This window comes from Callithrix jacchus, chromosome 12, assembly GCF_049354715.1.
Source record: "Callithrix jacchus isolate 240 chromosome 12, calJac240_pri, whole genome shotgun sequence".
NCBI lineage: Eukaryota > Metazoa > Chordata > Mammalia > Primates > Cebidae > Callithrix > Callithrix jacchus.
Genome location: NC_133513.1, coordinates 17,164,212 through 17,188,326, shown reverse-complemented (window position 1 = coordinate 17,188,326; position 24,115 = coordinate 17,164,212). Strand labels below are relative to the sequence as shown.

The 24,115-nt window shown below is 46.1% G+C and overlaps 2 protein-coding genes and 1 pseudogene across 6 annotated transcripts in view; 2 read left to right on the top strand and 1 right to left on the bottom strand.

Moving 5' to 3' along the window:
• Window positions 1-1,772, bottom strand: part of GSPT1 (G1 to S phase transition 1) — a 40,952-nt gene extending 39,180 nt beyond the window's left edge. For both annotated transcript variants that reach the window (XM_035267003.3, XM_035267004.3), the window contains exon 1: window positions 1,147-1,772. In XM_035267003.3, coding sequence (XP_035122894.2) covers window positions 1,147-1,522 — 376 coding nt within the window. In that variant the 5' untranslated portion in view covers window positions 1,523-1,772. The remainder of the gene's footprint in view (window positions 1-1,146) is intronic.
• Window positions 1-24,115, top strand: part of TNFRSF17 (TNF receptor superfamily member 17) — a 135,662-nt gene that overhangs the window by 49,570 nt on the left and 61,977 nt on the right. The gene's annotated exons all lie outside the window — the stretch shown is intronic.
• LOC144578590 (mitochondrial import inner membrane translocase subunit TIM14 pseudogene) lies at window positions 17,027-23,362 on the top strand (annotated as a pseudogene).

Below are 24,115 nucleotides of genomic sequence, written 5' to 3'. Positions count from 1 at the left end.
TTCCTAAAATAAGCACCATTAGGAAGAAAATACTTTGACATTCCTACAAAATCAGTACCTAAAAGCATGCTATCTACCACAAAATAAGCACCATTATGAGAATACTTAAGTTCGCTCATTTGACATTCCTACAACGTCAGCACCTGCAATCTACCACTTCAGCAGCCCCTAAGTAATGGAAGATGTTTGAAAACCAAACTTGACTCAAAATCACAGAATGTTTGTCTACTAGCTACGGTCAGAAAGCCACGTGACAACTATTAAATTATAACAAATGCGCGCAAGTGTCTGAACAAACAGACTGGATTACTGACACACGAACACAGAGTTATTCCAAGCAACCTGAATAAGGTCAACGATTTTACAGCAATGAAAATTCTCGAAACATGTCGCTGACAAAGGAGAAAAGTCTAAGCCTCACTATAAAAAGACACAAATCAATATAGTCTCCTATCACACACTGAGGAATCCTAACTTAGCGGCACTTTGTAAACTTTAGAAGCGTACACAAGGCTAAGGGTAAAACACATCTTGGTATTGATAGCCAAGTTTCTGCCCGATCACAAGCCTGCAATGCATCTTGGGATTTCTTCCGGACGGTTCGGGGCCATGGATAATTTAAAACCTAATTACAATTTCTATAGTAGAAACTGCAGCAAGTGACGCTCTCTCCGCTGGGCCTAAGGTGAATGGAAAACTCGGGCATTTGTCCTCCACAACTCGTAGGATCTCTAAACGCCCACCCGACTGACTCCTGGCTCCATCTGTCCTGTCCTCATTTCTGCGCCTCGTGGCACTGATCCGCCACGACCCCCACTCTGTCCCATATGGTTCTCATTTCAAGGGGGTAACTGCAGACCCCAGGGCAGGGCAGGGGGGCAAAGGGGCAGCACTCAGGTCCGGGTCTTTAGTCGCGTTTGCCCGCTGCCAGCTCCCTGCCTGGCCACCGCCGTGCCGCCCCGCGCAGGCCGGCTCCCGGGCTTGGGGCGCCCCACCCAGGCGGCCAGCGCCACTGTCAGCGCCCCACGTGCCGGTCGAGTCCTAGGGCCGCGCGTCCCCCGGCCGCACCCCTCCCCATGTGGGCTCCGGCGTCCGGCCCGGCTACCTCCCGGGTCCCTGGGGCTGCCCCGCGTCCCAGGCCTTTACCTGCAGGCCCTCCCGCGCCGCTGCCGGCTCCGTGGTTGTTGGCGGCGGCGCCAGCTGTGGGTGGCGGCGCTGCCGGGCCCCGCAGAAAGGACGGCACGAACTCGGCGGCATGGACGTTGGGCACGAAGGGCTTGGCGTTGACGTTGAGTTGCCGGCTGAAGGCCGCGCTGAGCTGCTCCCGCTGGGCCTCGGCCGCCGCCGCCAGGGAGCCGGCGCTGCCGCTGCCGCCGCCGCCGCCGCCGCACGGGCCCGGCCCCGGCCCCGGCCCGGGGGCTTCCATGTCCGCCTGGTCCCAGCAGTCGGGGGCCGAGTCGCTGCTGCTGCCGCTGCTCCCGCCGCCGCCGCCGCCGCCGCCGCCGCCACTGCCCGGATCCATGATCGGGGGGGCCGTGTGTGTGGTGGACAGAGAGCGGGAAATAGAGGCAGGGGCGCCCGGCCGGGGAGGAGTGGGCCGCGCCGACCAAGGGAAGGCGGCAGAGCAGAAAGGCCGGGAGCTAGCGACAAGATCCCCGGTATCGCCGCGGCGGCAGCTCCAGTCCCGACTCCACACTCGCGACGACGACAGAGACGGAGGCGGCGGCGACGGCGACTCAACCCTCCTCCTCGTGTGTGCGAGCGGATCTCCTCCCACCCAACCACCTCCGACAGCCTCACCGCCAACCCCGCGCCCGGCGCGGATTGACTCCGCGTCGCCACCCGTACCTTCGCCTCGGTAGTTCTTCGCTCTGGCCACCCCCGTTTCCGGCTACTTAGCGCGGCGGGAGGCCGAACTACAAGTTCCAGCAGTGAGCGCGCGACACCGCTGCGATTTTCCCGGGGGCCGACGGGAGTCGGAGTTCAGGGACTGGGCGCAACCGGAAGCGGCTCCGGCTCCCAGCAGGCCGCACGAGGAGGCTGACGTCTGGTGGCCGCTCGGCGGCCCCACCTGTCACTGGGTGGGGGCAGGGGCAGGGGCAGGCCCTGGTTGGTGCAGCTCTCGGCTGGGCCGAAGACTGAGTCTTTTAGCCCAAGGAGGGGTCCACTCCGGCCTGTTGGGATGCAGGTGCACAAAAACGGACAGCATCTATAACGTGGGAAGAAAAACTCATCTCCTGAAAATTCCTGTCCTCTCTTTTCACCAGCTTTCCTGCGTTCTCTGCCTCACAGTCTCCCTACCTTATTTTCTCCCCACCCCCAACCAGATTTTGCCCTACATTTCAAAGCCAGTGCAGATTTCAAAACTGATTTCATTTTATGTAATCATTTGGTGGAAGAGACAATAAAAGCGTGAGATGTTCCAACTTAGAACTGCAGTGAGGCTCATAAAGCGCTGGGGCCCAGGCTCTGCCCAGGCAGAAGGGATTGTTAACTGGAAACTTTCAATGACTCACTGTTTGTTTGACTCGTCATTTAAAGTCTTCACTCACACTTTTCCATCCTTTCCTCCTCCCCGCGAAAGAGTCTGCAAATTAAACAGAGGATTGTCTTATTCCACGGTGTATCCGGCTGTACCTAACTAATAGGATTGTTTTGGTGAGTCCAGCTTCCTTTCTTACGCACTATTAGGTGAAGTGGTTTCCTTTTTTTTTTTTTTTTTTTTGAGAGGGAGTTTCGCTCTTGTTACCCAGGCTGGAGTGTGCAGTGGCGCGATCTCGGCTCACCGCAATCTCCGCCTTCTGGGTTCAAGCAATTCTCCTGCCTCAGCCTCCCGAGTAGCTGGGACTACGGCGCGCACCACCATGCCCAGCTAATTTTTGTATTTTTAGTAGAGACCGGGTTTCGCCTTGTTGACCAGGACGGTCTCAATCTCTTGACCTCGTGATCCACCCGCCTCGGCCTCCCAAAGTGCTGGGATTATAGGCGTGAGCCACCGCGCCCGGCCCATTGACTGCATCTTACACTTACCGACTGTTATTAGGTAAACCTGGGAAAGGAACAAAAGCAAAAGAGAAATACCTAGGGTTCGCATTTAGGTCCATCATGAAGTAGGAAAAAAATGTTGCTCTGAGTACCTGTTAAGCTTTCCTGTAATTCACCCATGTGGAGCCCAAGACCGAGAAAAACATATTGTTAATATTTTTCTGAAAGGATTGTAGACAGGGTGCAACTAATCTGACCACAAATTATGGAGTAAAGGAAGTACATACATAGAATAGATGCTTCTGAACAACCTTAGGCTGTTTGAAGAAAACACCAAAACCTTAACAAAATCTAAATCTAGATCTGTATTTTAATTTTCAACATCTGTATTGTAAAAGAGAACTCAGCCTAATGAAATAGGTCAAAAATGAAGCTGTCAGGTATCTTCAAAAGAGTTCTAGGCTACAGTAATTTGAATTTAATATTAAACTAGCAAACTTTATGGATTAAAGAAACACCAGCTGGGTGCAGTGGCTGCCTGTAATGCAAACACTTTGGGAGGCTGAGCCAGATGGATGACATGAGGTCAGGAGTTCGAGACCAACCAACCTGGCCAACATTGTGAAACCCCGTCTCTACTAAAAATACAAAAATTAGCTGGCTGTGGTGTCACATGCCTGTAATTCCAGCTACTAGGGAGGCTGAGGTAGGAGAATCGCTTGAACCCAGGAGGCAGAAGTTGCAGTGAGCTGAGATGGTACCATTGCACTCCAGCTTGGGCGACAAGAGCAAAACTCTGTCTTAAATTTAAAAAAACCAAAAAACCTGGAGACTGGTTTTAAGTTTCTCATCAAGTTTGTGGTCCATGCTCTCTGAAAACTAGGGGAGTTATGGACTTTGGGGACCCAGGGGAAGGGTGGGAGTGGGGTGAAGAATGAAAGACTACACATTGGGTACAGTGTACACTGCTTGGGTGATGAGTGCACCAAAACTCAGAAATCACCCGTAAAGAACTTATTCATGTAACCAAACACCACCTGTTCCCCAAAAACCTACTGAAATAAAAATAAAATAGTCTGGGCATGGTAGCTTACGCTGGTCATCTCAGCATTTTGCAGGGCTTAGGCAGGAGGATCACTTGAGGTGAGGAATTCGAGTCCAGCCTGGCCAACATGGTGAAACCCCGTCTTTACTAAAAATACAAAAATTAACCCAGCATGGTGGTGGGTTAGCACCTGTAATCCCAGCTACTAGGGAGGCTGAGGCAGGAAAATCGCCTGAACCTGGGATGCAGAGGTTGCAGGGAGGCGGAGTTTGCAGGGAGCCTAGATTGGGCCACTATACTCCAGCCTGGGTGAAAGAATGAAATTCAGTCTCAAAAAAAAAGTATTTGCCTCAGCCTCCCAAAGTGCTGGGATTACAGGTTGAGCCACCACACCCGGCCAAGTTTGCCTTCACTTAATACAAAGTTTTGGTTATAGCCTATTGTTATAGTTATCTGAAGACCTAACTGAATCATACTAAACAATGTCCATTTTAAAGTTGGTATTAAGTGACTGTGTCAGATTTACAGAGAACTTAACTGATATAAAAATTACAACTTCATTTATGCGAGACCAGTATTGCTATTGAATAAAATATTTTTCTTATGTTCACAAGAAAAAATACAATGTGTTCAAAATAAAATGCTTTCTTTCCAGATTTTCACTCCCCACCCACCTACTCCTAAGAAAATGTCAACACAATCAGCTGGCTCAAATAATGAACTACATACACATACTTCTCTAAGCATTTTGTCTTTGAATCCTACTCTCCTTTATGTAGCATCCCTAGGGCACTGAATGATCACATTCTAATAGGTTAGTTCTTCACATCTAATTCAATTAGCAGAGTTTCATTGTGCCTGGTAGTTTTTCTAGGGACAGAGGCAGAAATTGCTCAGACTGCTGCTTAGACAAGCAGTTGATGTCACTAATTTCCTTGTCTCTGAATAGGATAATTATGGATATTCATGAAAACATCCACTCCACTGGTTTTCAAAAGCTTTGACCTGCCAGACAGAGTTCCAGCAGAAAAGTGAAAAATGCTTCTAGTTACAATGTGCTAAGACTGAGCAACTTGAGGGCAGGGTCTTAATCTTTAAATTTCCACTGCCTAGTATATACCCAGTACATAAAAGGTACTTAATAAGTTTAAATGGGATGATACTGCCCTTTGATACTCATTTAAGACTGTTGAGAGACAGGGCTAATAATTTATTTGTTTTATTTTTATTTTTGAGACAGTCTCACTCTGTCATCCAGGCTAGAGTACAGTGGCATGATCTCGTCTCATGCAACCTCCATCTCCCAGGTTCAAGCAATTCTCATGCCTCAGCCTCCCAAGTAGCTGGGATTACAGGTGCCTGCCATCATGCCCGGCTAATTTTTTTTTTTTTTTTTGAGACAGAGTCTCTCTCTGTTGCCAGTCTGAAGTGCAATGGTGTGATCTCCACTAACTGCAACCTCTACTTCCCGGGTTCAAGCAATTCTCCTGCCTCGGCCTCCTGAGTAGCTGGGACTACAGGCATGCACCACCACGCCAAGTTAATTTTTGTGTTTTTGATAGAGATGGGGTTTCAGCATGTTGGCCAGGATGGTCTCAATTTCTTGACCTCATGATCCACCCTCCTTGGCCTCCCTAAGTGCTAGGATTACAGGTGTAAGCCACCGCACCTGGCCAATTTATTTATTTTTTTGAGATGGAGTCTTGCTCCGTTGCCCAGGCTGGAATGCAGTGGCATGATCTTGGCTCCCTGCAACCTCTACCTCCCAGGTTCAAGCAATTCTCCTGCCTCAGCCTCCAGAGTAGCTGGGCTTATAGGTGCCCACCACTGCGCCCAGGTAATTTTTATGTTTTTAGTAGAGACGGGTTTTGCCATATTGCCCAGGCTGGTCTTGAACTACTAACCTCAAGTGATCCGCATACTTTGGCCTCCCAAAGTGCTGGGATTACAGGCATGAACCACCACTCTGTGCCCCAGGACTAAAAATTTAGAAAACTTAGGAAAGGCTGGGAGCGGTGGCTCACGCCTATAATCCCAGCACTTTGGGAGGCCGAGGGGGGTGGATTACGAGGTCAACAGATCAAGACCATCCTGGTCAACAAGGTGAAACCCCATCTCTACTAAAAATACAAAAAATTAGCTGGGCATGGTGGCACATGCCTGTAGTCCCAGCTACTCGGGAGGCTGAGGCAGGAGAATTGCTTGAACCCAGGAGGCAGAGGTTGCGGTGAGCGGAGGTTGTGCCATTGCACTCCAGTCTGAGTAACAACAGTGAAACTCTGTCTCAAAAAAAAAAACTTAGGAAAAACCAGAGTTTTTCCCACTCTTACACATCAGTCTCCACTCAACACAGAGTATGTCCTTTCTGGGTAGAGGAAGTGGATTCATTCCAGGAGCCCTGCAGATACCAACATCCAATCATACTAAAACCCCACAATCTCTACTGTGTATATGAAAAGTCAGTCCACCCTATACTTGGGTTTTTGCATCCTGAGAATCCTGTCTTTTTAATCCTTATTTGATTGAAGAAAAAATCCGTGTATAAGTGGACCCTTGCAGTTCAGACCCATGTTGTTCAAGGATCAGTTGTACTCCACCAGTATGTGGGGGAGTTTCTACCCACCACCAACCAATTCTAAAGCAGACACCAACAGGATACCCTATAATTTCTTTCTTTCTTTCTCTTTTTTTTTTTTTGAGATGGAGTCTCTCTCTCTGTCACCAGGCTGGAGTGCAGTGGTGTGATCTCGGCTCACTGCAATATCCGCCTCCTGGATTCAGGTGATTCCCTTGCCTCAGCCTCCCAAGTAGCTGGGACTACAGGTGCGTACCCCCACACCCTAATTTTTTGTATTTTAGTAGAGATGGGGTTTCATTATGTTGGCCAGGATAGTACAGATCTCTGGACCTTGTGATCTGCCCACTTTGGCCTCTCAAAGTGCTGGGATTATGGGTGTGAGCCACCGCACCAGGCCAGGATAACCTATAATTTCACTCCATTCTGGCATTAACCAGAGTTAGGGCAGACTCCACAGGTTAAGGAATCAATCCCACAAGACGCCCCCCCCCCCACTTCCAATGCCATTAACAGGTTCCAAATTATGACCTGTGCTTCTGACCAACTGGTTATGTATTGGGGGTTCCCAGGACTCCCTCTATGGATTCAGGTAATTTACCAGAGTGGCTCACAAAGCTCATGGAACCAGGCCAGACACGGTGGCTCACACCTGTATTCTGAACACTTTGGGAGGCCAAGGTGGAATCACCTGAAGTCAGGATTTGGAGACCAGCCTGGCTAACATGGTGAAACCCCATCTGTACTAAAAAACAAAAATTAGCTGGATGTGGTGGGGTGCACCTGTAATCTCAGTTACTCAGGAATGTGAGGCAGGAGAATTGCTTGAACCTGGGAGGCGAAGGTTGCAATTAGCCGAGCCCTCCACTGCACTCTAGCCTGGGCAACAAAGCAAGACTCCGTCTTTTAAAAAAAACAAATACAAAAACAAAAAAACTCAAGGAAACACTTTACTTACATTTACCCATAAAGGACATTACAAAGGATCCAGATGAACAGCCATGTGGAAGAGATGCACAGGGCAAAATATGTGGGAAGGGGCACAGAGCTCCCATTCCCTCTCCAGGTGTGCCACCTTCCAGGGTCCTCCACGTGTTCAGCAACCCAGAAGCTCTCTGAACTGTCTTCTTCTGGGTTTTTATGGAGGCTTCGCTATGTAGCATGATTGATTATATTATCAGCCATTGGTGATTAACTCAACTTTCAGCCCCTCTGCCCACCCCAGAGGTTGTGTGTGGGGCTGAAAGTTCTAAACTTCTAGTCATGACTTGGCTTTTCTGGTAACCAGCCATCTTCTAGGAGCCCATCAGGAGCTGGATCATTAGGCGGGGTGAGGTGGCTCCCTCCTGTAATCCCAGCACTTTGGGAGGCCAAGGTGGGCAGATCACCTAAGGTCAGGAGTTCAAGACCATCCTAGCCAGCATGGTGAAAACCTGTCTTTACTAAAAATACAAAAATCAGCTGGGCATGGTGGCACATGTCTGTAATCCCAGCTACTCAGGAGGCTGAGGCAGGAGAATTGCTTGAACCCAGGAGGTGGAGGTTGTGGTGAGCCGAGATCATGCCACTGCACTCTAGCATGGGCGACAAAAGCAAGACTCCTTCACACACACACAAAAATTGGGTTGCATCATTAGAACAAAAGACATTCCTCTTACTTAGGAAATGCCAAGGGATTAGGAGCTCCGTGTCAGGAACTGGGGTCAAAGACCAAGTATTAGAGCAAATGATGCACCTAGCACCCCTATGGTTCAGGAAATTTCAAGAGTTTTAGAACCTCTGTGCCAGAAACTGGGGGCAGAGCCCAAATATGTATCTCTTACTGTATCACAATAGCACCAGGACCTTTTGTGGCAGGCTTTTTTCACTTAGCATAATGTTTTCTTTTTTCTTTTTTTTTTTTTTTGGGGGGGGGAGGAAGGCAGGAAGGAAGGGAAGAAGGACGGTAGGGAGGAAGGAAGGGATGAAGGAAGGAAGGAAGGGAGGAAGTGGGGAGGGAGGGAAGGGAAGAAAGGATATCAAGCAATGAAAGAGACATTGCCGACCTGGATCTAGAGGTTTACAAGTTGATTTCTTTTTTTTTGAGAGAAGGAAAGAAAAAAAAAAAAATAAGTAAAGGAGAGGAAGAAAGAGGAAGAGAAAGAGGGAGAGTAAATGGAAATATTGCTTTATTTTGAAAAAAATTGGGTATTAATAATGGCCAATCAATGGTTCATTTAAACTAATGGGTAGGTGTGATGTGGTATTGACAAGAATGTATATTTTGTGTATTTGAAGTGGGGAGCTCTATAAATATTTATTAAGTTTACTTGTTCTGGATCTGAGTTCGAGTCCTTGATATCCTTATTAATTTTCTGTCTCATTGAATCTAAGTCTCCTATCTGGGTGTTAGGATCGTTAGCTCTGGTTGTTGCATTGATCCTTTTACCACTATATCTTTGTTGCTTTAAAATCTATTTTATCCGATACAAGAATTGCAACTCCTGCTTTTTATTTATTTATTATTTTTGCTCTCCATTTGGTTGGTAAATCTTTCTCCATCCCTTTGTTTTGAGTCTTTGTGTATCCTTGCATGTGAAACAGGTCTGGATGTAACATGCCGTTGGGTTTTGGCTGTGTCTTTTGATTGGGAATTTAGTCAATTTAAATTTAGGGTTACTGCCATTTGATGTTGACTGGCTGTTTTATCCATTTGTTGGTATAAATTCTTCTTTATGTTGGTGCTCTTTACTTTTTGGTGTATTTTTAGAAAGGCTAATACTGGTTGTTTCTTTCTGTGTGTAATGCCTCTTTCAGAAGCTCTTGTAAAGCAGGCCTGGTGGTAATAAAATCTCTGAGTTCTTGCTTGTTCATAAAAGATTTTATTTTTCCTTCAGTTGTGAAGCTTAGTTTGGCTGGATATGAAATTCTGGGCTGAAGGTTCTGTTCTTTGAGGATGTTGAATATTGGCCCCCACTCTCTTCTGGCCTGTAGAGTTTCTGCGGAGAGATCTGCTGTAAGTCTGATAGGCTTGCCTTTGTGGGTTATCTGACCTTTCTCTCTGGCTGCCCTTAGTATCCTCTCCTTCGTTTCAACCCTGGTGAATCTAACGATTATGTGCCTTGGGGTTGCTCTTCTTGAGGAATATCTTTGTGGTGTTCTCTGTATTACCTGGGGTTGAATGTTGACCTGCTTTGCTAGTTTAGGAAAATTTTCCTGAATAATATCCTGAAGGGTATTTTCCAGCTTGGATTCATTCTCTCCGTTGCATTCAGGTACACCTATCAAACGTAAATTTGGTCTTTTCACATAGTCCCACATTTCTTGGAGACTTTGCTCATTCCTTTTTATCCTTTTTTCTCTAATCTTTTCTTCACGTTTTATTTCATTAAGTTGGACTTTGACCTCTGATATCCCTTCTTCTGCTTGAACAATTCGAGTGTTTAAACCTGTGCATACTTCTCGGAGTTCCTGTATTGTATTCTTCAGTTCCATTAATTCACTCATACTCCTCTCTAAGTTGTCTATTCTCAATAGGATTTCATCAAACCTTTTTTCAAAGTTCCTAGTTTCTTTACATTGGGCTACAACATGTTCTTTTAACTCACAGAAGTTTCTTATTATCCATTCCTTGAAGAGTGATTCTGTCATTGGGATGCGCTCGTTCTCCATCAAGCCTTGTTCCATTGTTGATGTGGAACTGTGATCATCTTTAGAGGGAGAGGCGTTCTGACTTTGAGTATTCTCAGCTTTTTTACGCTGGTTTCTTCCCGTCATTGTAAATTTATCCTCCTGTCGTCTTTGAAATTACCAACTTTCAGATTAGGTCTCTTGAGTGGACGTCCAGGTTGTTAGTTCCCAGGGCCAGAGCAGCTGCGTTAAGACTGATGGTGCTTTTCTGCCCAGGATTCTCCTGTCGGGCTTCCTTCTTGTTTCTGTAGTAGGCGACTCTGCCTTCCCGGGCCTCCAAACCTCGGTCAGAAGGGGAACCGGTCTTGTTTACTCTGCACCGAGCGCTGCCGCGCCGAGGTGCTGGCGGAACCGCTGCGCCGACCACGAGAGTTGCGCTGGCGACTTGTGTGTTTCCACCACTGGGGGATCTTCTGCTCCGTGAGCGACCAGACTTTGTCTGAAAGTGTGGCGTCCTCTAGTTCTCCGCGCCTTCCCTGAGAGCTGCAATCCCGGGATGTTAGCGATCGGCCATCTTGGATCGTGCCTCCACTTAGCATAATGTTTTCAAGATTTGTCTATGTTGAAGCAGGTATCAGTACTTTATCCTTTTGTGGGTTTTTTGTTTGTTTGTTTGTTTTTTGAGATGGAGTCTTGCTCTCTTGACCAGGCTGGAAATGACACAATCTGGGCTCACCACAACCTCCGCTTAACGGGTTCAAGCGATTCTCCTGCCTCAGCCTCCCGAGTAGCTGGGACTATAGGCATGTGCTTCCATGCCTGGCTAATTTTTGTATTTTTAGTAGAGACGAGGTTTCACTGTGCCAGGCTGGTCTGGATCTCCTGATCTATTGATCCGCCCACCTCGGCCTCCAAAGTGCTGGGATTACAGGCGTGAGCCACCAAGCCTGGCCACTTCATCCCTTTTGATGGCTAATAGTTTATTGTATGGATTATACCACAATTTGTTTATCCATTGATGGGCAAATTGCTTTTGTAACTTAAAGAAGTCAAAAATAAAAGGTTAAACAAGTGAAATCACAGTAAAGTGTGTAGTCTAGATAGTTATGTTGTCTTCATGTCAATTTCCTGAATTTTGGTAGTGTACAATAGTTATGGTAGATATTACTGTTGGGAGAAGCTAGGTGATGGGTACTTGGGACCTCTTTACTATTTTTTTTTTCTTGAGATGGAGTCTCGCTCTGTCACCCAGGCTGGAGTGCCTTGTCTCGATCTCAGCTCACTGCAACCTCTACCTCCCAGGTTCAAATGATTCTCCTGCTTCACCCTCCCTAGTAGCTGGGAATACAGGTGCCTGCCACCGCACCCAAATAATTTTTGTATTTTTAGTAGAGACAGGGTTTTACCATGTTGGCCAGGATGGTCTTGATCTCTTGACCTTGTGGTCTTCCCCTCCTCGGCCTCCCAAAGTGCTGGGATTACAGGTGTGAGCCACTGTGCCCTGCCTCTCGACTATTTCTGCAACTTTTTGTGAGTCTGTAATTGTTTCCAAGTAAAAAGTTAACACAAGGTACAGCAGCTTACGCCTGTAGTCCCAACTACTCAGGAGGCTAAGGTGGGAGGATGACTTGAGTCCAGGAGGCTGAGGCTGCAGTGAGCCCTGTTGATATCACTGCACTCCAGATTGGACAACAGAGAAAAACCCTGTCTAAAAAAAAAATCACATATGAAATTATTTATACTTTCAGACTTCAGCCTAGGTTCTTAAATCTTTACTGAAAGATTTTTTTCTATCTTCCTTGATAAATTTGTTTGAGGCAAGAGTAGAGGTGGGAAAGGGGGAGTTTTTTTCAACTTTGAGAATTTTGGTCTGGGCATGGTGGCTCATGCCTGTAATCCCAACACTCTGGGAAACTGAGGCAGGAGGAGTGCTTGAGGTCAGGAGTTCAAGACCAGCCTAAGCAACATAGCAAAACTCTATCTCTACAAAAGATAAATTAAAAAATAAAAAATAGGCCGGGCATGGTGGCTCAAGCCTGTAATCCTAGCACTTTGGGAGGCTGAGGCGGGTGGATCACGAGGTCAAGAGATGGAGACCATCCTGGTCAACATGGTGAAACCCCGTCTCTACTAAAAGTACAAAAAAAAAAAAAAATTAGCTGGGCATGGTGGCGCGTGCCTGTAATTCCAGCTACTCAGGAGGCTGAGGCAGGAGAATTGCCTGAACCCAGGAGGCGGAGGTTGCGGTGAGCTGAGATCGCGCCATTGCACTCCAGCCTGGGTAACAAGAGCAAAACTCCGTCTAAAAAAAATAATAAATAAACAATAAAAAAATAGAATTTTTAAAATATAGAACAGTATAAAGAATTACAATCACTCACAAACTTACCTGGAATGTCAAGATTCCCTTTTTTTTTTTTTTTGAGATGGAGTTTTGCTCTTGTTGCCCAGGCTAGAGTGCAATGGCCCAATCTCGGCTCACTGCAAACTCCACCTCCCAGTTTCAAGTGATTCTCCTGCATCAGCCTCCCAAGTAGCTGGAATTACAGGCATCTGCCAGCATGTCCAGCTAAGTTTTGTATTTTTAGTAGGGACAGTGTTTCACCATGTTGGCCAGGCTGGTCTTGAACTCCTGACCTCAAGTAATCTACCCACCTTGGCCTCCCAAAGTGCTAGAATTACAGGCATAAGCCACGTCGCCCAGCCTTTTTTTTTTTTTTTTTTTTTTGAGACAAACTCTTGCTCTGTTGCGCAGGCAGGAGTGTAGTACATGATCACAGCTCACTGCAACCCCGACCTCTTCACCTCAGGCGATCCTCCCACTGCAGCCTCTGGAGTAGTGGAGACTACAGGTTCAAGCCACTTAATTTTTAAATTTTTTTGTAGGGGGCGGGTCTCATTGTGTTACCCAGGCTGGTCTCAAACACCTGGGCTCAAATGATCCTCCTGCCTCAGCCTCCCAAAGGGTTGGGATTACAGGAGTGAGCATCACAGCCAGCCATATGTTGCCTTTACAGCATGGGCAAATGGGAATTTATATCCAAAGATCAGGGAGGGGGGCAGTGAATGGAAACAACTAAGAGGAAACATCAGGGATAAGAGGGATTCTGGCTAAGCCCACCTAAAAGGATTCTTGCAGAAGGCAGGCCAGGGTGACCAGATATTACCTGGAGGTTGGTAGAGGATGAGGAACATGATCAGATATGGAAGATGATCGGATATCAAGGGTGGGGGGTTCTTGCTACACTGACTTAGCAGGGTTCTTTGCTAAAACTGGATTTTATAAGAAAGTGCACAGATGGGCTTTGCAGAAGATTCAGAAGCCTGACTAAAGTTTGGCCAAGCAAAAAATCTTTGTCATGTATGAGATTTAAAAAAAAAAAGGCTGGCTGGGAGCGGTGGCTCATGCCTGTAATCCTAGCATTTTGGGAGGCTGAGGCGGGTGGATCACAAAGTCAGGAGATCAAGACCATCCTGGTCAACATGGTGAAACCCCATCTCTACTAAAAATACAAAAAATTAGTTGGGCATGGTGGTGCACACCTGTAATCCCAGCTATTCGGGAGGCTAAGGCAGGAGAACTGCCTGAACCCAGGAGGCGGAGGTTGCGGTGAGCCGAGATCGCGCCATTGCACTCTAGCCTGGGTAACAAGAGTGAAACTCCATCTCAAAAAAAAAAAAAAAAAAGGACAAGGCACAGTGGCTCACACCTGTAATCCCAGCACTTTGGGAGGCCGAGTCAGGTGGATCCCCTGAGGTTGGGAGTTGGAGACCAGCCTGACCAACATGGAGAAACCCTGTCTCTACTAAAAACACAAAACCAGCCTGGGCAATATAGCGGGAGACTTCATCTGTACAAAAATAAAATTTGAAAAATGATAGGGAAAGACCGAATCAATAGCAGATGATGATGATGACGATGTGGTTAAAAACTTGGTAATGCCAACATGATCAAAATGACATTGAGCCCCAGAGCTCTGTCTTCAAGGAGAGTCAATTGACCAGTTCATCTGCCAGAACTGGCTTCCTTGCCAGCTCCTGGGGGTTAACTGCCTTTTCAATGAAGGGCTGCGAAAACCAGTTGTCCTGGTTTTCCCAGGAATCAGAGACGCTTCTGTGAGTCAAGCCTTTACATCGCTTTGCAGGCCTCATTTTCTGAGTCCATCCATCTGGAGAAAGAGATCTTAGTCAATAAAATCATGGTGCTGTCTGTGACTAAAACCCAGGAGACATTAACACTCACTTATCCCCGGGGTTTCCCTGTAAATGGATTTGCCCTGGCTGGTAGAATGAAGCTACCAGGACCACTTCAAGAGCTGCCAATTTCCTAGGCCAGAGCTTTGCCCTTAAAAGGTATCTCAACAGCAGCAGCTGTCCCAGGTTAACCGGGCTTGTTGATTTATGTTGGAAATAGCTGTCTCGTTGTAATGATTGTCCCAGTACATCCACTTTGTGCATGTAAAAGACTCGTAACTCAAGAGCACGGAGGAAGCCTAATAATCATCATTTGACTCAGATGAAAAGTTGATTTATTCTGCAGAAACCGGGAATCATAATTCCTGATTGTCAAGATCCATTGCCAAGGGAAGAAAACAAAATTTCAGAACCTAATTTTGTATTTTTAGTAGAAATGGGGTTTCACCATGTTGGTCAGGCTGGTCTCAAACTCCTGACCTCAGGTCATCTACCTGCCTCAGCTTCCCAAAGTGCTAGGATTATAGGCATGAGCCACTGCACTTGGCCGCCTGTCATACTTTACACCTAAGACTTTCCAGGGTCCCTGCACATTCTTACAGACCCCTGATCGGGAAAGGTATCTTATAGGTGGGGAGAGAAAAACTCCCCTCAACTAGGTTCAATAGTTTTAAGATGCACAGTTAGCCTATTAAATAATGTATATATTATACAAATATGTAATCACAGCAATTGTAGCATATTAATAAACTATTATTATCTCTTAATCTTTTTTTTTTTGAGGCGAAGTCTCACTCTGTTGCCCAGGCTGGAGTGCAGTGGCACCATCTCAGCTCATTACAACCTCTGCTTCCCGGATTCAAGCGATTCTCCTGCCTCAGCTTCATGAGTAACAGGCTACTGCCACTACACCCAGCTAATTTTTTGTATTTTTAGTAGAGATGGGGTTTTACCATGTTGGCCAGACTGGTCTTGAATTCCTGACCACAGTGATCCACCTGCTTCAGCCTCCCAGAGTGTTAGGATTATAGGCCTGAGCCACTGTGCCTGGCCTTTTTTTGTCTTTGAGACAGAGTCTAGCTCTGTTACCCAGGATGGAGTGAGGTGGCATAATTTTGGCTCATTGCAACCCAGCCTCCTGGTCTCAAGCCATCCTCACACTTCAGTGTCCCAAGTAACTGAGACTGCAAGGCATGCATCACCACGCCTGGTTAATGTTTGTATTTTTTTTTGTGGGAGGATTCCTTGAGCCTGGGAGGTCCAGGCTGCAGTGAGCCATAGGATTCCAACCTGGACAACACAGTAAGGCTCTGTTTCAAAATAGAAAAGAACATTCACATTCATTGTTCTTCAATGATCACCATCATTCATCTCCAGAACGTTATCTTCCCTAAAAGAAATGCTGTACCCTGAGGCGGAAGAATCACTTGAACCAGGGAGGCAGAGGTTGCAGTGATCCAAGATCGTACCACTGCCCTCCAGCCTGGCAACAGAGTACTTTATCTCAAAAAAAAAAAAAAAAAAAGAAATGCCATACCCAGTAAACATTAACTCTCCCATTTCTCCCTCCCATGGACCCCGGTAATCTCAATTTTACTTTCTGTGTCTGTGAAGTTGCCTATTCTAGGTTAACTCATAAAAGTGGAATTATATAATATTTATCATTTTGTGACCAGCTTTTTTCACTGAGCATGATGTTCTTCATGGTTCATCCATGTGGTAGTAGGTATCAGAGTCTCATTCCTTTGTAAGGCTGAAAGTTATGCCATTGTATGTATATACACTATGTATTGTTTATCCATTCATCTGTGGATGGGCACAGGTCATTTCTGTCTTTTGGCTATTGTAACTAATGCTACTATGACACCTGTACATATTTCAGTCCCTGCTTTCAACTCTTTAGAATGTCCATTTAGGAGTGGAACTGCTAGCCAGGCACGGTGGCTCTCACGACTGTAATCCCAGCACTTTGGGAGGCCGAGGTGGGCAGATCACTTTGAGTTCAGGAGTTCAAGACCAGCCTGGCCAACATGGTGAAACCCTGTCTCTACTAAAAGAATACAAAAATTAGCCAGGCATGGTGGTGCACACCTGTAATCCCAGCTACTTGGGAGGCTGAGACAGGAGAATTACTTGAACCCATGAGTCAGAGGTTGAAGAGAGCTGAGATCACACCATTGCACTCCACTCTGGGTAACAAAGCAAAACTCTGTCTCAAAAAAAAAAAAAAGAAAGAAACTGCTGGATGATTCGGTTTATTACATTTAATGTTACTTTAAAATGTATTTACCTTTGGCCAGGAGCAGGGGCTCAAGCCTGTAGTCTCAGCACTTTGGGATGCTGAGATGGGAGGATCGCTAGAAGCCAGGAGTTCAAGACCAGCCTGGGCAAAAAAGCCAAGACCCTGTGTCTACAAAAGAAAATGTAAAAATTAGCTGAACATGGAGGTGTATTCCTGTAGTCTCAGCTACCTGGAAGGCTGACGTGGCAGGATAGCGCGAGCCTGGAAGATATAGGCTATAGGCTGCAGTGAGCCATGACTGCACCACTGCACAGCATTGATGACAGAGTGAGACCTGTCTCAAAAAACAAACAAGGTAGGCCTCAACATCTGCACTGGGATGAGCCAGGCTCCCGGTGGAAGCAAGGGAACCCAGCCGCAGCAGCCACGGCCAGCACAATGGTAGCAGTTGGACTGACCATTGCAGCGGCTTGTTTTGCAAGCCATGAAGCATATGGAGCCTCAAGTAAAACAAGTTTTTCAAAGTCTACCAAAATCTGCCTTCAGTGGTGGCTATTACAGAGGTGGGCTTAAACCCAAAATGACAAAATGGAAAGAAGCATTAATACTACGTGTAAGCCCTACTGCCAATGAAGGGAAAATAAGAGATGCTCATCGATGAATTATGCTTTTAAATCATCCTGACAAAGGAGGATCTCCTTATATTGCAGCCAAAATCAATGAAGCTAAAGATCTACTAGAAGGTCAAGCTAAAAAATGAAGTAAATGTATCATGGATTTTAAGTACATATTATTTTATGTATATGAGTATTAACTTTTTATAATAAAATGCCTCAGAGTTAGAAAAACAAAAAACTCGGGCACATTCATAACCATCTCGGACTAAAACAGAAAAAAAAAAAAAAACCTTAGCACAGTGCAGTCATCTGTAGTCCCAGGTACTTGGGAGGCTGAGATAGGAGGATCACTTGAGCCTAGGACTTTGAGGCTGCAGTGAGCTATGATCACACAGTGCACTCCAGCCTGGGCAACAGAGCAACACCTCATCTTGAAAAAATTAAAAAACGAAAGTAAAAAATAAAATTATTTATTTACTATTTTTAGAGATGGAGTTGTACTACATTGGCCAGGCTGGTCTCAAACCCCTGGCTTCACGATATCCTCCTCCCTTGGTCTCCTAAAGCGTTGGGATTACAGGCGTGAGCCACCATGCCCAGGCAAAACTTTTAAAAATGAAAATTTATTTACCTTTAACATCACAACAGCCCTGAAGGGCTCATTGTGCTATTTGCATATTGTCAAGAGGAGAAAAACAGAAGTTCAAAGAGGTTGAATAATTTACCCAGTTCTGTTAGACTGCATAGCTTGGGCGCTCTTTCATCCTCACTTACGCAAAATCCACTTATGCACTGGGGTTTCTTGTTTAGGGACTCAATCAGAAACTGCGTACCCCAGCTCCTGTAAAGAATATCTTCTAAAGCTTTAATGAGTAAGCTTTCTTCTGATCAGCTGGATTAAAAATAAATCTCTGATTTCCTAGGAGAGGGCCTCGGTTGGCGTTGGATGGCCAGTCCCCCGTCGTCGCCGCCCGCTGGCCACTCCGCCCTGCGCAGGGCGTGCCCCGCCGCGCGATGGAACCGGGGTCCATACCGAGAGCCCTTGGTCCTGGGAAACAGGGGGTGGCCGGAAAGGCGGCCGCCCCTCGCCGGTCACGCAACGCACGTTCGTGGGGAACCTGGCACTAAACCTTTCGTAGCCGATCTACTTCCGGGTCGGAGTTTCGTACCTAGCAGAGCAGCTCCCTCGCTGCCATCTATTGAAAGTCACCCCTCGCTCGACACAAGGGTTTGTTTTATTTTAAAAATAAAATGAATAAATACGTAAATAGATATATTTCCGATTTTAAAATCTCACTGATTCAAATCCCTATCAACTTCCAAAGAGGATTTGAAGTTTGTTATAATAAAACCGCAGAAACCAAGACATAAAAAGAAAAGAAGGGGGAAAGGGTATCAAGATTCTTTTCATTTTTATTATTATTTTTTTTTGTTTGTTTTGAGACAAAGCCTTGCTCTCTCACCAGGCTGGAGTGCAGTGGTGCAAACTCCGCTCACTGCAACCTCCACCTCCCAGGTTCAAGCGATTCTCTTGCCTCAGCCTCCCAAGGAGCTAGGATTACAGGCACCCGCCACCACATCCGGCTTATGTTTGTATTTTTAGTAGAACCGGGGTTTCACCATGTTGGCCAGGCTGGTCTGGAGCTCCTGACCTCAAGTGATCCACCTGCCTCGGCCTCCCAAAGCGCTGAGATTGCAAGCCTGATCCACCTGGGCTTCACACTTTTTCTTTTCTTTTATTTACTCCTACAATTGAAATCCTTTCCCCTTTTCCCTTTCCTTTCCTTCCCTTCCCTTCCCCTTCCCTTCTGTTCCCTACTCCTTCCCCTCCCCTCCACTCCCCTCTCTTCTCCTTTCCTTTCCCCTCTCTTTCTCCTCCCTTTCCCCTTCCCCTCCCCTTCCCTTTCCTCTTTTCCAGACAGGATCTCACCCTTACTCTGTTGCCCATGCTGGAGTGCAGTCCTAGCTCACTGCAGCTTCATATTCCCATGATCAAGCAATCCTCTCTCCTCAGCCTCCTGAGTAGCTGGGATTACAGGTGTGTCCCACCATGCCAGGACATTTTTTTGTTTTGTTTTGTTTTAGATGGGGGGAGGGAGGGAGGTCTCACTATGTTGGCCAGGCTGATCTTGAACTCCTGGCTTCCAGCTATCCTCCTGCCTTGGCCTCCCAAAGTGCTGGGATTACAGGTGTGAACCACCACACCTGACCAAGATCTCTTTTTGATTAAAGAAAGCTACAGCAACTGATTTAGCTCTAAGTTCCTTAGCACACAGGGAAAAGAGAGACATTGGACTACGCACCTCTCTTTGGTAGCAGAGCACACACCAATTTATTCATTCATTTTACTTCAATTCATTCTGAGTCTACTGAGGGCCAACAAACATTTTTCTGATCCTGAATTCATTTCCTGGGAATTGATGTTAGCATAATCAACACAACACAATTTACGATGTTGGGGTCCTACCTTCTCTTCCTGACTTTTCACTTCCCCAAATGTGACTGACCTCTTATCGATACCATCTTTATTAAGTGCATGACTCAGAGATCAGGAAATCAGATTAGACATTCACAGTGTATGTTTCTCCAGAAGCCCAATATGCAGTTTTCAAGCCATATTATAGACTGTCCCTATCCTCAGTTCATTTCACTGTAATTACTCTTGCCTCATGGATCAATCAACGGTCATCTATTCTTTTTTCTTGAGACGGAGTTTCACTGTTGTTACCCAGACTGGAGTGCAATGGCACGATCTCGGCTCACCAGAACCTCTGCCTTCTGGGTTCAAGCAATTCTCCTGCCTCAGCCTCCCGAGTAGCTGGGACTACAGGCGTGCACCACCATGCCCAGCTAATTTTTGTATTTTTAGTAGAGACAGGGTTTCACCTTGTTGACCAGGATGGTCTTGATCTGTTGACCTCGTGATCCACCCGCCTCAGCCTCCCAAAGTGCTGGGATTATAGGCGTGAGCCACCGCGCCCGGCCAACAGTCATCTATTCTCTTACACCTTCTATAAAGGGGTTTGTTTGTTTTCCTGCATCTATTCATGTATTATGGGATTGGCTTTGAAACTGCCTTTGCAAAGATTATGAGAGTGAGAGAATTCTAGCATGGCTGACTCCATCTTGCTTCTAGCCTCACAGGCTGGCTGTCTTTGCTCATTCCTAGGTGTAAATCAAGCTAAGCACGGAGGGAATTTAGCTTATTGTTTAACTTTTTTTTGAGATGGTGTCTTGCTGTGTCGCCCAGGGTGGAGTGCAGTGGCTGATCCAGGCTCACTGCACACTCTGCCTTATTGTTTAACTTTGAATCAAGGATGATAAAAATCCCTCCCTAAAGTAAACCCCCTCCTTGCTCAGGGACTACCTAAGCCAGTAAGTAGGCCAGGATTTAGGTTGTGGGAAGGGAGTGAATTCTGTTAAAACGTAGGCAAAGTTTCTATCATCCCTTACTGCTCAGAAGTCATGGCCAAAAGCCATAGATTTGTGACTTCCCCAATTACTGCTATAGGTAACACCACTATTATAGAACCCACAACTGGTCTTTGAGATGTTTTTCGGACTATTGTATTCTGGCAACCAACTCACCCCATCAGACCTGTGAATTACAACTCAATCAGTCCTATGGTCCTCACCAAGGGGCACTTTCAGCACACTGGGGCCATTTCCACACCCCTATGATTTCATCCCCAACCAATCAGCAGCACCCATTTCCTAGCCCCCTGCCCTCCAAATTATCCATACAATCCCTAGTCTCTGAGTTATCTGGGAGACTGATTTGAGTAATAGCTCTAGTCTTCCACCTGGCCAGCTTTGCATTAATTGACCTCTTTCTTTACTGTAATACCACAATCTCAGTGAATTGATTTTTTCTCTGCAGGGGGTAAGAAGGCCAGGTGAGGTGGCTTACACCTGTAATCCCAGCACTTTGGGAGGTTAAGATGGCAGTATTGCTTGAGTCCAGGAGTTCGAGACCAGCCTGGGCAACATAGTAAGCCCTCCCCATCTCTACTAAAAGTTTAAAAAGTTAGCCAGGTATGGTGGTGCATGCCTGTAGTGCTACTCAGGATGCTGAGGTGGGAGTATTACTTGAGTGCAGGAAGTTGTGGCTGCAGTGAGTGAGCCATAATGTTGCCACGGCACTCCAGCCTGGGCAACAGAGTGAGACCCTGTTAAAAAAAAAAAGTCAAGTTAACATAAAGTGTTGGTAAAGATGTGAGGAAATAGAGACATATACATACCACTGGTAGGTGGTATGTATATGCTGTAACGTCTTGGGAAAGCATTTTGCAACCTATAGTATTGACGTGGAGATGTGCCTATCCCATAAGCCAGCAATACAGTTTCATCGCCAAGTACATTCCCTTGATTTGAACTTCCCAACCTGTGAGCGGTCAAGTGAATGAGAGATGCTGAGAAATTGATGCTCTCAGTGCCCACAGGACCTAAGTAGCTCTAGCCTTTGGGCGTGTGGCCTCTGGCCGTGAGGAGCCTCCTGCGTACAAATACTCTATTACTATTTCTTCTGTGAGCTGGACATGAAACAGATTGGGAAATACTGAGCTAGAGAAACTCCCTGGTGAGCACCAAGAGATGGGTTTAAAGGTATTCATGCCAGGCACCATGGCTCACACCTGTAATCCCAGTACTGTGGGAGGCCAAGGCAACTGGATCACCAGAGGTCAGGAGTTTGAGACCAGCCTGGTCAATGTGGTGAAACCCTGTCTCTATTAAAAAAAAAAAAAAAAAATTAGCCTGCTGTGGTGGCACGTGCCTATAGTTCCAGCCACTTGGGAGGCTGAGGCATAAGAATCACTTGAACCCTGGTGGTGGAGGTTGCAGTGAGCCGAGATCTAGCCACTTCACTCCAGCCTGGGCAACATAGTGATACTATGTCTGAATTAGGAAAAAAAAAAAAAAAAGGTATTCATTACAGCACTGCTTAAAATATCCCAAATTAGAAAAACCTAAATGTCTGGCAGTAGAAGAAGAGATAACTATATGTGATGGAATACAATTCAGCAATTATCATGAATGAACCAAATCCTGCTGGGTCTGGTGGCTCACGCCTGTAATCCCAGCACTCTGGGAGGCTGAGGCACTTGGATAGCTTGAGCCCAGGAGTTTGAGACCAGCCTGGGTAACATGACAAAACCCCATCTCTACAAAAAATACAAAACTCAGCTGGGCGTAGTATCACAGCACCTTAGCCTCAGCTACTCCAGAGGCTGAGGTGGGAGGATGGCTTGAGCCGGGGATGTGGGGATTGCAGTGAGCCATGACCATGCCACAGCACTCCAGCCTCCAGACTTCTTTAGTTGTAGGCGCCAATAGATCCTTTGTATTGTCTCAAAGAAAAAAAAAAAAAGAACCAAATCTAAATGTATCATCAGGGACAGATCTTAAAAAAATGTTGGGGACAGAGAGGAAAGTTGTAGACTATGTACAATATGATGTCATTTCTGAAAAACTTTTTTTTTTTGAGACAGACATGTACCACCACCTCAGGCTAATTTTATATTTTTAGTAGAGGCAGCATTTCTCCATGTTGGTCAGGCTGGTCTTGAACTGCCGACTTCAGGTGATCCACCCACCTCGGCCTCCCAAAGTGTTGGGATTACAGGCATGAGCCACTGTGCCTTGCTGATGTGAAAAACTTTTAAAGACTCAAGCTGAAAAAACAATACTCTATGTTGTTATGGGAATATATACAAGCATGAAAAGTATTACAACAAGCCTGTAATCCCAGCACTTTGGGAGGCCAAGGTAGGTGGATCACGAGGTCAAGAGATCGAGACCATCGTGGTCAACATGGTGAAACCCCGTCTCTACTAAAAATACAAAAAATTAGCTGGACATTGTGGCGCGTGCCTGTAATCCCAGCTACTTGGGAGGCTGAGGCAGGAGAATTGCTCGAACCTAGGAGTCGGAGGTTGCGGTGAGCCGAGATCGCGCCATTGCACTCCAGCCTGGGTAACAAGAGCGAAACACCGTTTCAAAAAAAAAAAAAAAAAAAGCATTACAACAGACACAGAGAGGCTTCAGGCCAACTTGAGGAAAGCGATTTCTTTAGAAGAGGGAGAAAAGGAAGTGGAACAAGGCATAGTTTTAGCTTTATATATAACCTTTTATTTACTTATTTTTATTTTATTATTTATTTTTTTTCTTGAGACAGTCTCTCACTCTGTCAACCAGGCTGGAGTGCAATGGTGAGATCTTGGCTCACCGCAACCTCCACTGCCTGGGTTCAAGCATGCTCCTGTCTCAACCTCCTGAGTAGCTGGGATTATAGGTGCATGCCACCACGCCTGGCTAATTTTTATATTTTTAGTAGTGACGGAGTTTCACCATATTGGTCAGGCTGGTCTTGAATTCCAGACCTTAGGTAATCTACCTGCCTCAGCCTCCCAAAGAGCTGGGATTACAGGTGTGAGCCACAATGCCTGGCCTCAGTCTTCACATTTTTGCCATCGGCACTTATCATCTGTGCCGTTATTTACTTATTGCTTTTTTTTTTTTCAAACTGACACCCTTTTATAATCTAACAAATGTACTTTAAAAGGAAACTTTATTTCTATAATAAATGGGAAACAAGTGTCTCTTACAATGAAAATAAGGTCATTTCAAAAACATACACAAGAAACAAAATTTTATAACATTAAAGCCAAATACTATTACCTGCTGAGGCTCTCTCTTTGTTCAAAATGGAGATTAGAAAACCTTGGAGATGTGTTAAAGATATAATAAGGCTGGGCAAAGTAGTTTACGCCTGTAATCCCAGCACTTTGAGAGGTTGAGGTGGGTGGATCACCTGAGGTCAGGAGTTCGAGACCAGCCTGGCCAACATG